The sequence below is a fragment of the Salmo salar genome, chromosome 06, assembly GCF_965601325.2.
Source record: "Salmo salar chromosome 06, fSalSal1, whole genome shotgun sequence".
NCBI lineage: Eukaryota > Metazoa > Chordata > Actinopteri > Salmoniformes > Salmonidae > Salmo > Salmo salar.
This window is the reverse complement of record NC_138296.1, coordinates 34,684,985-34,699,790: the sequence shown is the minus strand read 5'-3', so window position 1 is coordinate 34,699,790 and position 14,806 is coordinate 34,684,985. Positions and strand designations below refer to the sequence as shown.

At 42.9% G+C, this 14,806-nt stretch overlaps 1 protein-coding gene across 2 annotated transcripts in view; it reads left to right on the top strand.

The window, feature by feature from the left end:
- Positions 1 to 5,851: 5,851 nt before the first annotated feature.
- The window catches only part of LOC106606959 (putative sodium-coupled neutral amino acid transporter 12), an 87,789-nt gene continuing 78,834 nt past the window's right edge, over positions 5,852 to 14,806 (top strand). Inside the window, exons 1-2 of one of the 2 annotated variants that reach the window (XM_045715237.2) lie at positions 5,852 to 5,987; positions 7,709 to 7,781. In XM_045715237.2, the coding sequence (XP_045571193.1) occupies positions 7,737 to 7,781 (45 nt within the window). In that variant the 5' untranslated portion in view covers positions 5,852 to 5,987; positions 7,709 to 7,736. Of the gene's footprint in view, positions 5,988 to 6,959; positions 7,157 to 7,708; positions 7,782 to 14,806 lie in introns of those variants that run through there. The other variant, XM_014203457.3, reaches the window with a different exon arrangement.

Genomic DNA, 14,806 nt, shown 5'->3' with positions numbered 1-14,806 from the left:
TAAAGCCATGACATAATTTTCTGGAATTTTCCAAGCTGTTTAAAGGCACAGTCAACGTAGTGTATGTAAACTTCTGACCCACTGGAATTGTCATACAGTGAATTATAAATGAAATAATCTGTCTGTAAACAATTGTTGGAAAAATGACTTGTGTCATGCACAAAGTAGATGTCCTAACTGACTTGCCAAAACTATAGTTTGTTATTAACAAGAAATTTGTAGCGTGGTTGAAAAATGAGTTTTAATGACTCCAACCTGTGTATGTAAACTTTCGACTTCAATTGTACATCTACTGGTATCCCAGAATTAATTTACAGGTATTAAGATAGATAGATGAAAGAGAAATTAAGATATCCCAACTGGCAGATGATACCAAAAAAAATGTTTAAACCATTTGGAAGTTCCTCTAGCCCTTGATGTAATTATGACTTTTTCAAAGATCTCAGGTTTAAATCTGAATTTGAAAAAGTGTGACATTTTAGCATTGATAGGTACTGATATCACTGAAGCTTGCAGTATTCCAATCAAAGACACAAACTTATTTAGGGATAAAAATTACAAAAGAAAAGGAGAGAAGAACCTTAATCTTTGCCCAGTTGTCTCAGCTGTAAAAAAAAAAGTTTAACTCATGGTTAGGCAGAGATTTGTCCATTCGAGGAAGAGTTTTGCTGACTAAGGCTTGTCTAGAGCCTCTTATGCATTCTCTTGTCCTGATAGTCCCAAATCTATTTGCTCCCAATTAGATGAACAAATAAACCTCACAAAGGGAAAACTATGTTCTTACAAACAGTGTGTGAGGGCGTAACATGTTGGACTTCACTACTTTTAACCAAGTCTTAAAAATGTATTGGATAAAGCGTTACTTTAACGACCCAAACATCTTTCGGTTTACAATACCAAATCTTATTTTCAATACATTTGGTGGTTTAAGTTTCCTTTTGCAGTGTCCTTATGCCGTTGAAAAACGTCCCGTTAAACTGGCTGATTTCCACAAACAGATGCTTAATTGTTGGTCCCTTCTATACAAACATCATTTCCCCCCTCATAAGTATGTTATATGGAATAGTCTTGTCATAAAATATAAAAACAAGTCACTGTTTTTGGAACATTTGTTAAGGAAGGATATTTCACTTGTGGGCCAGCTGCTCAACTCCAATGGACATCTGTATATGTACAATCACTTTTTGAGAATGTATCAGCTCCCTGTCTCACCAAAGGAATATGAAATGGTGTGAAAAGCAATACCAGATGGTGATCTAACACTTGAAACAAACTAGGGTCAATACAGATCCATCACTTGTAAATTCAACCATAGTAATTAACAGTTTCTCAATTATTGATAAAAATGTAGATAATTAATTAATTATTGAAGCTTTTTACAACAGTGATGTTCCAATAGCAACATGTTGGTGGGACTTGCAATGTGTTGTACATTTGCCAAAATAAGTCATATATATTACCCCTCCAATGAAAGTATTTGTAAATATATTATAAATGTTGATGAGAAATGTCAATCTGGGTCAGAATCAGTTGGGCATTTGTATTCCAATGTGTGTATGTGACTATGTTCTGGGTGGATCTTCAGCTGGACTTGGTAGGGACGTCCATCTGCAAGTGATTGTATTTTTGATTTTGATAGTCCAAGATTCTCCACTAGAAGTAGAAGCAGTTGCTAGGGACTCTTTTGGAAGAAGCTAGCTAGCTAACGAAGAATAAAAAAGAATATCTAGTTAACAGAAGAAAAGAAAGAGAAAATCAGGACAGAAGAAAAAGGATATCAAAGTGAAACAGTTCTCTAAAGACACAGGAGACAATAATACAAGAAACAACACTTCTGTAGCTTGTCAACTATGTGTCTGTCTATCCCTGTTCTCTCCTCTCTGCACAGGCCATACAAACGCTCCACACCGCGTGGCCGCTGCCACTCTAACCTGGTGGTCCCAGCGCGCACGACCCACGTGGAGTTCCAGGTCTCCGGCAGCCTCTGGAACTGCCGGTCTGCAGCCAACAAGGCTGAGTTCATCTCAGCCTATGCTACCCTCCAGTCCCTAGACTTCCTGGCGCTGACGGAAACATGGATTACCACAGATAACACTGCTACTCCTACTGCTCTCTCTTCGTCTGCCCACGTGTTCTCGCATACCCCGAGAGCATCTGGCCAGCGGGGTGGTGGCACTGGAATCCTCATCTCTCCCAAGTGGACATTCTCTCTTTCTCCCCTGACCCATCTGTCTATCTCCTCATTTGAATTCCATGCTGTCACAGTTACCAGCCCTTTCAAGCTTAACATCCTTATCATTTATCGCCCTCCAGGTTCCCTTGGAGAGTTCATCAATGAGCTTGACGCCTTGATAAGTTCCTTTCCTGAGGATGGCTCACCTCTCACAGTTCTGGGTGACTTTAACCTCCCCACGTCTACCTTTGACTCATTCCTCTCTGCCTCCTTCTTTCCACTCCTCTCCTCTTTTGACCTCACCCTCTCACCTTCCCCCCCTACTCACAAGGCAGGCAATACGCTTGACCTCATCTTTACTAGATGCTGTTCTTCCACTAATCTCATTGCAACTCCCCTCCAAATCTCCGACCACTACCTTGTATCCTTTTCCCTCTTGCTCTCATCCAACACTTCTCACTCTGCCCCTACTCGGATGGTATTGCGCCGTCCCAACCCTCGCTCTCTCTCTCCCGCTACTCTCTCCTCTTCCATCCTATCATCTCTTCCCTCTGCTCAAACCTTCTCCAACCTATCACCTGATTCTGCCTCCTCAACCCTCCTCTCCTCCCTTTCTGCATCCTTTGATTTTCTCTGTCCCCTATCCTCCAGGCCGGCTCGGTCCTCCCCTCCTGCTCCGTGGCTCGACGACTCACTACGAGCTCACAGAACAAGGCTCCGGGCAGCCGAGCGGAAATGGAGGAAAACTCGCCTCCCTGCGGACCTGGCATCCTTTCACTCACTCCTCTCTACATTCTCCTCTTCTGTCTCTGCTGCTAAAGCCACTTTCTACCACTCTAAATTCCAAGCATCTGCCTCTAACCCTAGGAAGCTCTTTGCTACCTTCTCCTCCCTCCTGAATCCTCCTCCCCCTCCCCCCCCCCCCCTCCCTCTCTGCGGATGACTTCGTCAACCATTTTGGAAAGAAGGTTGACGATATCCGATCCTCGTTTGCTAAGTCAAACGACACCGCTGGTCCTGCTCACACTGCCCTACCCTGTGCTTTGACCTCTTTCTCCCCTCTCTCTCCAGATGAAATCTCGCGTCTTGTGACGGCCGGCCGCCCAACAACCTGCCCACTTGACCCTATCCCCTCCTCTCTTCTCCAGACCATTTCCGGAGACCTTCTCCCCTTCCTCACCTCGCTCATCAACTCATCCTTGACCGCTGGCTACGTCCCTTCCGTCTTCAAGAGAGCGAGAGTTGCACCCCTTCTGAAAAAACCTACACTCGATCCCTCCGATGTCAACAACTACAGACCAGTATCCCTTCTTTCTTTTCTCTCCAAAACTCTTGAACGTGCCGTCCTTGGCCAGCTCTCCTGCTATCTCTCTCAGAATGACCTTCTTGATCCTAATCAGTCAGGTTTCAAGACTGGGCATTCAACTGAGACTGCTCTTCTCTGTGTCACGGAGGCTCTCCGCACTGCTAAAGCTAACTCTCTCTCCTCTGCTCTCATCCTTCTAGACCTATCTGCTGCCTTTGATACTGTGAACCATCAGATCCTCCTCTCCACCCTCTCCGAGTTGGGCATCTCCGGCGCGGCCCACGCTTGGATTGCGTCCTACCTGACAGGTCGCTCCTACCAGGTGGCGTGGCGAGAATCTGTCTCCGCACCATGCAATCTCCCCACTGGTGTCCCCCAGGGCTCTGTTCTAGGCCCTCTCCTATTCTCGCTATACACCAAGTCACTAGGCTCTGTCATATCCTCACATGGTCTCTCCTATCATTGCTATGCAGACGACACACAATTAATCTTCTCCTTTCCCCCTTCTGATAACCAGGCGGCGAATCGCATCTCTGCATGTCTGTCAGACATATCAGTGTGGATGACGGATCACCAGCTCAAGCTGAACCTCGGCAAGACGGAGCTGCTCTTCCTCCCGGGGAAGGACTGCCCGTTCCATGATCTCGCCATCACGGTTGACAACTCCCTTGTGTCCTCCTCCCAGAGTGCTAAGAACCTTGGCGTGATCCTGGACAACACCCTGTCGTTCTCCACTAACATCAAGGCGGTGACCCGATCCTGTAGGTTCATGCTCTACAACATTCGCAGAGTACGACCCTGCCTCACACAGGAAGCGGCGCAGGTCCTAATCCAGGCACTTGTCATCTCCCGTCTGGATTACTGCAACTCGCTGTTGGCTGGGCTCCCTGCCTGTGCCATTAAACCCCTACAACTCATCCAGAACGCCGCAGCCCGTCTGGTGTTCAACCTTCCCAAGTTCTCTCACGTCACCCCGCTCCTCCGCTCTCTCCACTGGCTTCCAGTTGAAGCTCGCATCCGCTACAAGACCATGGTGATTGCCTACGGAGCTGTGAAGGGAACGGCACCTCCATACCTTCAGGCTCTGATCAGGCCCTACACCCAAACAAGGGCACTGCGTTCATCCACCACTGGCCTGCTGGCCCCCCTACCTCTGAGGAAGCACAGTTCCCGCTCAGCCCAGTCAAAACTGTTCGCTGCTCTGGCACCCCAATGGTGGAACAAGCTCCCTCACGACGCCAGGACAGCGGAGTCAATCGCCACCTTCCGGAGACACCTGAAACCCCACCTCTTTAAGGAATACCTAGGATAGGATAAAGTAATCCTTCTAACCCCCCCCCCCCCCCCCTAAAAGATTTAGATGCACTATTGTAAAGTGGTTGTTCCACTGGATATCATAAGGTGAATGCACCATTTTGTAAGTCGCTCTGGATAAGAGCGTCTGCTAAATGACTTAAATGTAATGTAAATGTAAGTATGTGATGAATTTGATTATCATTCTTGCTACATATTACATCCATAAAATGCATTTTTTAAAGAACAAAACATCCTATTTTAAGGTAGATTTAAATAATTACTTTGCCACATTGAATACTATGCTCTGTAAGAATAAGAAGGTAATGAAATAAATTGATAGTCGTTTAAGCATTTCAAATAGATTTGTCTGTAAAAACCCTCTATTTGTTTCTGTTTTTGTGTTTATCTGTTTGTTTGTGATGTTTTGTGTTACCATTTTTAAGAAGAATGTATAGATTTTTGTAACATATTTGAATTTGTATCCTTCAAAATTGTTTAAATTCCATACATTTTTTAAATAAAAAATACTGAGGTCTGTAAGTCACTTCGGTATGGAAGTGCCATGAAAAGAGTCTTTCCACAGAGTTTCTAAACCCAGAAGCGCAACATCGCGAGACATCCGGGAACGCTTGCGAAACAGACTAGCCCAAGGTTTGGGGTTTGATAAGTCAAAGAGAGAAGTGAACATTTTTTATTTTCTCGAAATCTAAAGGCACAACCTAGATTCGAGCCAATGTCTTAAGTAGCTGAACTTATTACTCCAACCTCATGAGAGTGACAAACTGATATGTTTTCATTTTCGTCAAAAACAACTTTATATACAAGGTTATATAAAAAAGGTTGCCAGATCGAATCCCCGAGCTGACAAGGTACAAATCTGTCGTTCTACCCCTGAACAAACTAGTTGACCCACTGTTCCTAGGCCGTCATTGTAAATAAGAATGTTCTTAACTGACTTGCCTAGTTAAATAAAGGTTAAATAAAATAAAAAAAATGATACATGCCTTTGATTTGGAACGGCTTGCACATGCGCAGTACGGCGCGATAGACCGTTAAACCCGATGACGTGTTTCTACGCATGATCTTAGCTAACCAACTTCGCCATGACATCGCCTACAGCTGTGATCGGGAATTTCTATCTTCATACTGTACCATCTTTGGTGTTCCTCATAAGAAGAACGTGACATATTTGACCGGGATCTGAAGCATCCGGTATGTATCATATGACCAGAGAGGAAGCTTAGAGGCAAATCTGTCTTCCTCCAGCAGGTGGCGTTTTTTCGCACACCAATGAGTGTCGAATTTGGCCAACCTAAAAATGAATGGCTTAGTGGATCCATAAGGTTTATTTGACCGAATAGAAGTTTCGTAATGCTTAAGTTGTTACGAGTGTACTGATATAAGTGACATTACATCGCGGCAACTTTGCAAAAAATCACTTTACATAGGCGTTGTCTCGAAATAGCTATGCATATTCATAGCATAACGAGTCTAGTTTATGCTGCATTCAAAACAACTGGGAACTCGGAAAATACGTGGTCAAATCATGACGTCAGTGATCTCAGGTCGGAGCTCTAGAAAGCGGCCCGAGTTCGAATTCAGAGTTGGATGACCGTATCCCAGTCGGAGGTCGTTTTTTTCCCCAAGTTGCCAGCTCTTCTGAACGCACGGAGAGATTTACGCGGCAGTAGCATATCTCTCCATTTAATACAGGCATTTGACGTCAACTACAGTCATCGAATATTAAAAATATGATTACAATAATCACATGTATCCACCAATGCAAAGAAAATAGGCCGCTAGACAGCACACGGTGCCGCTTTATGGACATCGACTCAATCGTTAGGGCGGTGAGACCTGTATCTTGTCACTATATCCAGATTCTTTGATATGACTCACGGTGGCGGTCCGAATTTTGTTGTCTCGTGACCTAGTAAATACTAGATAAAGTCATAAACCCCTAAAATGTTTATTGAAAAAAATGTCATTTTAACAGTAACTACAATGCTCACCATATGCCTAACTTTAAATTAAGACCCAAAGCACACTTTTGTTTTCATACATTTTTACGATATATTAATGACGCCAATTCTGTTGCAAAGCATTTCTTTAACGGAAGCAAACGGAACGAAACGGGGGAGGGATCTTCCTTGATTTGTCCAATAGAAACTGTCGTTTTGCAACTGTTTGGCTAATGATTACACCCCTGTTGTGCACACAGTCATTGAATGTGCATGAGATAGAAGAATGCACATATAAAGTTTATTGGCGGAGGATGTTTATTTTCTGCACGAGTTATTTATTATTGTCATTCGCTGTCTTGTTGGCTTGAAATTTAGCTTTCTGGTTTAATTACCCTGAAAAAGATTCACTGAACGCAGGTGCGTGTTGTTTACATCTTACTTTGACTTTGTTAATACTGTTGCAAGTGCTTGAAAACAATGTCTAGAGATGATAAACGTAACTAGATAACCAGTTCAACGCTCATACTAAATCTAGCTACAGTACACATTATCGTACTAGCTACAGTAACGTTAACGTTAGACTGGAGAATGTGTCTAGACAGTGCTAGCTACTTTCTGCTGTAGTTCAGTTAGGGCAGGTTGTTTAGCTAGCTATCGTTAGCCAACTAAAAGTTAGCTTGCGTAGTTGACGTTATCTAGTGAGTGCAATACATTTATGCCACATAGCAGCAGATATAATGGCCTTAGCCAACTACTCAAGACAATGCATCACTAGTGTGATGGCATGAAATAGTTAGCAGTGCTAGTTAGCTAGCTATCTGCTTTCTCACAAGGTGTTCTGCATTTTCCCTGACGGAAAAACTAGATTTGTATAAAAGCGGTATCTATGAAAGTGAAACATTATGTGATTGGTTGGACACAGTTTTGTGAATAATTTGATTTAGGATTTGCCATTACTGTATCTTCCAGGTTGTGATCTCCAGTATTGGTGTCCATCATGGCAGGAGGCATCACAGAGACCGGGGAGCTCTACTCCCCGTATGTGAGTATCAGTATTAGACCCAGCAGTGTTATACTCATTCTCCTAACTGTTTCATGTCAGGTATTTGGTGTGCATTATTTTTTATTTTACAATCTTTTTGTAAAATGTCACTCCATATACGAACTTATACGAACAACAACTTCCAGACACACACAAAAAACGACTACATCTCATCTGCCCAGACCCGCATGCTCACACCCCCATCCCTAGTGCCTGTATTATTGTTTGCCATAGTGCCTGTATTATTGTTTGCCACTTGGCCTGAAATTGTATCAATTTGTTATTCTCTGAAGCCCATGCCTTTTCAATATTCACATAAATAATTAGATTAAAAAATATATATGTGTTAATGATTGGCGTATTGATTTGATTTCCAAGTCTTCAGAGAAAGGTTTTTGAAGATGAGTGATGAGAAGAGAATTGTCCAGCCCATTGGGTGTCTCACTACATCCCCCTATGTCATGTCTTAAAATATAGAGACAGAAGGATTAAAAGTAAGTTTACATTGTAATACTTATGACAATCAACTTTCTAGCTCCGCCCACAACTTCCAGACTTTATAGAATTCCCAGAAAGCATGGATTATTGAGTCATTATTAGTTTTACACTTAAGACATGACTCTGCCATTGTGCTGTATAATTTGTGAATTTAGTCTCTTGTGTATATAATATATTCTATATATTAGTTTATACTGGATTAAGTGTAAATGTTAGTTATCTGTAATGTCGTTAGTTATACTCCAACTTTCCCTCCATCTTGTTCCAACATCAGTTATTTTTTACATCTTTGTTCCAATAGTTTTTTTTCCCGAAGAGATTGTCAGTTGGATGTGGTCTCTGCCAGGTTTTTATATCTTCCTATCATATGAACATAATTTTCTTACTCAAATAAGATTCCCTCAAGGTTGCTCTGATGTCAAGAAGATTTAAAATCAAAATTTTGTGATGTGTAACTTTTAAGTGTGCTGTAAATTCTGAAGAGAGGTTGACAAATGTATAATGGATAGCAAACGCTGAAAAATGATCTAGGCTAAATTAGTTCAAGTTACCTGCATGAGTCCAAAGTCCACACAATATGTGATAAAATTATTTAAAATAGTGATGTGCACCTACTCTCGTATAGATGACATTTTTATCCCTAAAATGTTCATGAATTCTGCTGCTTGTACAATCGGACCCATAGCGCTTTCAGATCACGCCTTTGTCCGCCTCCGCTTTGACCTCTGTAAGAACATCCCGAGATCAAAGAGCTGGAAATTCAACACCTCCATGCTATCAAATGAAGCATTCCATACATTGGTCACAACATGGATAGACAACTACACACAAGACAAAGACTCCTGTTTCTCCGGCCAAATGTGAGACGCTGCCAAAGCCACACTAAGAGGTCATCTGATTGTATATGATTCCTCAGAGAAAAAAGCAATGGAAGCACACAGGTTAGAGCTTGAGAAGGAACTGGAAGTACATAAACAATCTCCAGACAGCGCCTCCTGGATTCAACTTAAAGCAGCTAAAGCAAAACTAAACTTGGACTATACTCGGAGAGATATTGCATACCAATTTAAAAAAGAGCAGTCGGAGCATACAATCATGGCCATCCGAACAGAAGATGACGAGGTCACATATGTTCCAAATAAGATACATTTAACTTTTCATAATTTTTACTGCAAATGTATATGCTTCTGAAAGAGCACGTACAGATGCAGAACTCCATTCCTCCCTAGAGGGAATTTAGCTACCAAACCTATCAGAGACCAACCAAGATCTCAACTCCCCTTTCACTCCCGAGGAGGTCTTAGCGGCAATTATCTCCATGCCACCTAACAAATCCCCAGGCCCAAACAGATTTCCCAGAGTTCCACAAAGCTTTTTGGCCACTACAAAATAATTACCATACTGCTCGATGAGACTAAACACTCTTCTTCCCAAAATAATAAAAGTGTACCAAACTGGATTTATTAGAGACAGGTACTCTTCTGATAAAATTCGCCGTCTTTTTGATATTATAGATCAAGTAAACGCACGGAAGACCCTTGTTCTGCTGGCTTCACTGGATGCTGAGAAAGCATCCAGTGGGCTCCCGAGTGGCACAGCGGTCTAAGGCACTGCATCTCAGTGCTAGAAGCATCACTACAGACCCTGGTTAGATTCCAGGCTGTATCACAACCGGCCGTGATTGGGAGTCCCCATAGGGCTGTGCACAATTGGTCCAGCATTGTCTGGTTTAGGGTTTGTCCCGGGTAGGCCGTCATTGTAAATTAGAATTTGTTCTTAACTGACTTGCCTAGTTAAGGAAAAGGTCAAATAAAAAAAACGTTTGACAGGATGGAGTAAAGCTTTCTGTTCTCAGTCTTAAAAGTTCAATATGGGTCCAAACTTTATCAAATGGATTAAGTCCCTATATTCTTATCCAAATGCCATGGTGTCTACTAATGGTCTAAACTCGGAGAGATTCTCTTTGGGATGTGGCACAAGACAAGGATGCTCGCTGTCCCCTCTCTAAGTGGATGACGTCTTACGCTACATATCCAACCCTGAGAAATTCCTCCCCTCCATTTCAGACACACTTTCTCAGTACGGCAAGTTTTCAGGATATAAGATCAATTTGAATAAATCCATTGTTTCCAATGGAAGACACAGGCTTTCAATACCTTGGAATCTTTGTAACACCAGATCTGAATTGCCTTTTCAACTACCACTCCTGGATCAAATCAAGAATGACCTCCGAACCTGGATCTCCCTCCCAATTAGCTTAGTCAGAAGAATCCATGTTATCCATATCAACATACTCCCTAGATTGAACTATTTATTTCAGATGCTTCCATGCTATCTCCCAGTTTAATTTTTCAAAACAACTAACCAACGCATCACTGTTGTTTGAAAGAAAAGTACATTTTTTGTCCAATAAAATAAAATAATTCAGAAATACAGTGTAGATATTGTTAATGTTGTAAATGACTATTGTAGCTGGAAATGGCAGATTGTTTTATGGAATATCTACATAGGCGTACAGAGGCCCGTTTATCAGCAACCATCATTCCTGTGTTCCAATGACATGTTGTTAGCTAATCCAAGTTTATAATTGAAAAGGCTAGTTGATCATTAGAAAACCCTTTTACAATTATGTTAGCACAGCTGAAAACTGTTGTCCTGATTTAAAGAAGCAATAAAACTGGTCTTCTTTAGACTAGTTGAGTATCTGGAGCATCAGCATTTGTGGGTTTGATTACAGGCTCAAAATGGCTCTAACCAGAACATAAAGAGTAGGGTGAGGCCCCGGTACACAACTGAGCAAGAGGACAAGTACATTAGTGTGTCTAGTTTGAGAAACAGACACCTCACAAGTCCTCAACTGGCAGCTTAATTTTATGGTACCAACAAAACACCAGTCTCAAGGTCAACAGTGAAGAGGTGACTCCGGGATGCTGGCCTTCTAGGCAGAAAAAAAACAAGGACATTTCTAAGTGACCCAAAACATTTGAACAGTAGTGTATATAGGGAAATAAAAAATCTAGAATCAAGTTCTCCACTCTATCGAAACCTGAATCTAAGGGTGTTCTTGCCCTTCCCTGCCTGTAAATCAAATTGGATTTGTCACTTGTGCCGAATACAACAGTGAAATGCTTACACTGAAATGCTTACTTACAAGCCCTTAACCAACAATGCACTTTTAAGAAAAATACCCCCCAGAAAATAAGAAATAAAGTAAGAAATAATCCAAGAGCAGCAGTAAAATAACAATAGTGAGTCTATATACAGGGGGTACTGGTACACAGTCAATGTGCGGGGGCACCGGTTAGTCGAGGTAATTGAGATATCTACATGTAGGAAGAGTTATCAAAGTGACTATGCATAGATAATAACAGAGTAGGAGCAGTGTTAAGTGTGGGGGGGGGGGGGGGGGCAGTGCAATTAGTCTGGGTAGCCATTTGAGTAGATGTGCAGGAGTCTTATGGCTTGGGGGTAGAAGCTGTTTAGAAGCCTCTTGGACCTGGACTTGGCACTGCGGTACCACTTGCTGTGCGGTAGCAGAGAAAACATGACCAGGGTGGCTGGAGTCTTTGACAATTTTTAGGGCCTTCCTCTGACACCGCCTGGTATAGAGGTCCTGGATGGCAGGAAGCTTGGCCCCAGTGATGTACTGGACCGTAAGCACTACCCTCTGTAGTGCCTTGCAGTTGGAGGCTGAGCTGTTGCCATATCAGGCAGGGATGCAACCTGTCAGTATGCTCTCAATGGTGCAGCTGGAGAACTTTTTGAGGATCTGAGGACCCATGCCAAATCTTTTCAGTCTCCTGAGGGTAGTGCTTTTGTCGTGCCCTCTTCACAACTGTCTTGGTGTGCTTGGACCATGTTAGTTTGTTGGTGATGTGGATGAAAGGAACTTGATGCTCTCAACCTGCTCCACTACAGCCCCATTGATGAGAATGGGGGCGTGCTCGGTCCTCCTTTTCCTGTGGTCCACAATCATCTCCTTTGTCTTGATCACGTTGAGGGAGAGGTTGTTGTCCTTATGTTACACGGTCAGGTCTCTGACCTCCTCCCTATAGGCTGTCTCATCATTGTTGGTGATCAGGCCTACCACTGTTGTGTCATTGGCAAACCTATTGATGGTGTTGGAGTCGTGCCTGGCCGCGCAGTCATGCGTGAAGAGGGTGGTGTTTAGTCCCAGGGTCCTTAGCTTAGTGATGAGCTTTGAGGGCACTATGGTGTTGAACGCTGAGCTGTAGTCAATGAATAGCATTCTCACATAAGTGTTCCTTTTGTCCAGGTGTGAAAGGGCAGTGTGGAGTGCAATAGAGATTCCATCATCTGTTGGGGAGGTATGCAAATTGGAGTGGGTCTAGGGTTTCTGGGATAATGATGTTGATGTGAGCCATGACCAGCCTTTCAAAGCACTTCATTGCTACAGACCTGAGGTGCTACGGGTTGGTAGTAATTTAGGCAGGTTACCTTGGTGTTCTTGGGCACAGGGACTATGGTGGTCTGCTTGAAACATGTTGGTATTACAGACTCAGGCAGGGAGAGGTTGAAAGTGTCAGTGAAGACACTTGCCAGTTGGTCAGCGCATGCTCAGAGTACAAGTCCTGGTAATCCGTATGGCCCTGCGACCTTTGAATGTTGACGGACACAGTCATCCGGAACAGCTGATGCTCTCATGCATGTTTCAGTGTTCCTTGCCTCGAAGCGAGCATAGAAGTAATTTAGCTCGTCTGGTAGGTTCGTGTCATTGGGCAGCTCGGCTGTGCTTCCCTTTTTAGTCTGTAACAGTTTGCAAGCCCTGCCACATCTGATGAGCGTCGGAGCCGGTGTAGTACGTTTCGATCTTAGTCCTGTATTGAAGCTTTGCCTGTTTGATGGTTCGTCGGAGGGCATAGTGGGATTTCTTATAAACTTCCAGGTTAGAGTCCCGCTCCTTGAAAGCAGAAGCTCTACCCTTAGCTCAGTGCGGATGTTGCCTGTTATCCATGGTTTCTGATTGGGGTATGTACATACAGTCACTGTGGGGACGATGTCATCGATGCACTTATTGATGAAGCCAGTGACTGATGTGGTGTACTCCTCAATCTCATCGGAAGAATCCCGGAACATATTCCAGTCTGTGCTAGCAGCATCCACTTCATCTGACCACTTTTTTTATAGACTGAGTCACTGGTGCGTCCTGCTTTCATTTTTGCTTGTAAGCAGGAATCAGGATAGAATTATGGTCAGATTTGCCAAATGAAGGGCAAGGGAGAGCTTTGTACGCGTATCTGTGTGTAGATTAAAGGTGGTCTATATTTTATTTTTATTTTTTTATTTTTTTTTATTAAAAAAAAGAAAAAGTTGTCTTTTTTTTTTCTCTCATGCTGGTAGAAATGAGGTAAAATGGATTTAAGTTTACCTGCATTAAAGTCCCCGGCCACTAGGAGCGCCACCTCTGTTTGAGCGTTTTCCTGTTTGCTTATGGCGGTATACAGCTCATTGAGTGCTGTCTTAGTGCCAGAATCGGTCTGTGGTGGTATGTAGACAGCTACAAAAAAATACAGATAGTGTTGTCTACAGCTTATCATGAGATACTCTACCTCAGGCAATCAAAATCTAGAGACTTCCTTAGATATCGTGCACCAGCTTTTGTTTACAAATATACATAGACCGCCACCCCTTGTCTTACCAGAGGCTTCTGTTCTATCCTGCCGATACAGTGTATAACCCACCAGCTGAATGTTATTCATGTCGTTGTTCATTCACGACTCGGTGAAACATAAGATATTACAATTTTTAATGTCCTGTTGGTAGGATATACATGCTTTTAGTTCGTCCAATTAATTATCCAGCAATTGTACGTTGGCCAATAGGTGGCAGATTAGCCACTCTTCGGCCGATCCTCACAAGGCACCCGGATCTCCTTCCGCGATACCTCTTCCATCTCTTTCTCCTGCAAATGACGGGGATGAGGGCCTGTTTGGGTGTCTGGAGTAAATCCCTCTCGTCCGACTCATTAAAGAAAAATTATTCATCCAATTCAAGGTGAGGAATCACTGTTCTGATGTCCAGAAGCTCTTTTTGGTCATAAGAGACAGTAGCAGCAACATTATGTACAATTGTACTACTGGTCTGCCCAAATCAGCAACATATTAACATGGATCACAAACAGACAAGACTCAATGTGGATTCAGATAGAGGCCCAATCCTGTAGTTAATTTCCCCTAAGCTCAATTATATTCATTAATGACTTTAGTGATGTTGGGAACATACCCAAAACCTTTGATTTACAACACCCTACTAGCATGGAAGGACTGCAAGAAATCCCTTTAATTTCCTCCCAGATATGCTCTCACTTGCCTATAGTAAACAACCCAGACTCGCCAAAGTCCAGAGTGATGCCAACTTTTATCTTTGGCATACTCTCAGGATCAGGACCTATTCAGACCTGTTTCATCAGAATGCAACTACACTGAAATCCTTTCAAGAGCTCTGCAGGGAATTCGAATGTGCACATTTTCTGTTGTTGATATCTTCAAATTAGACACGTAATTTCC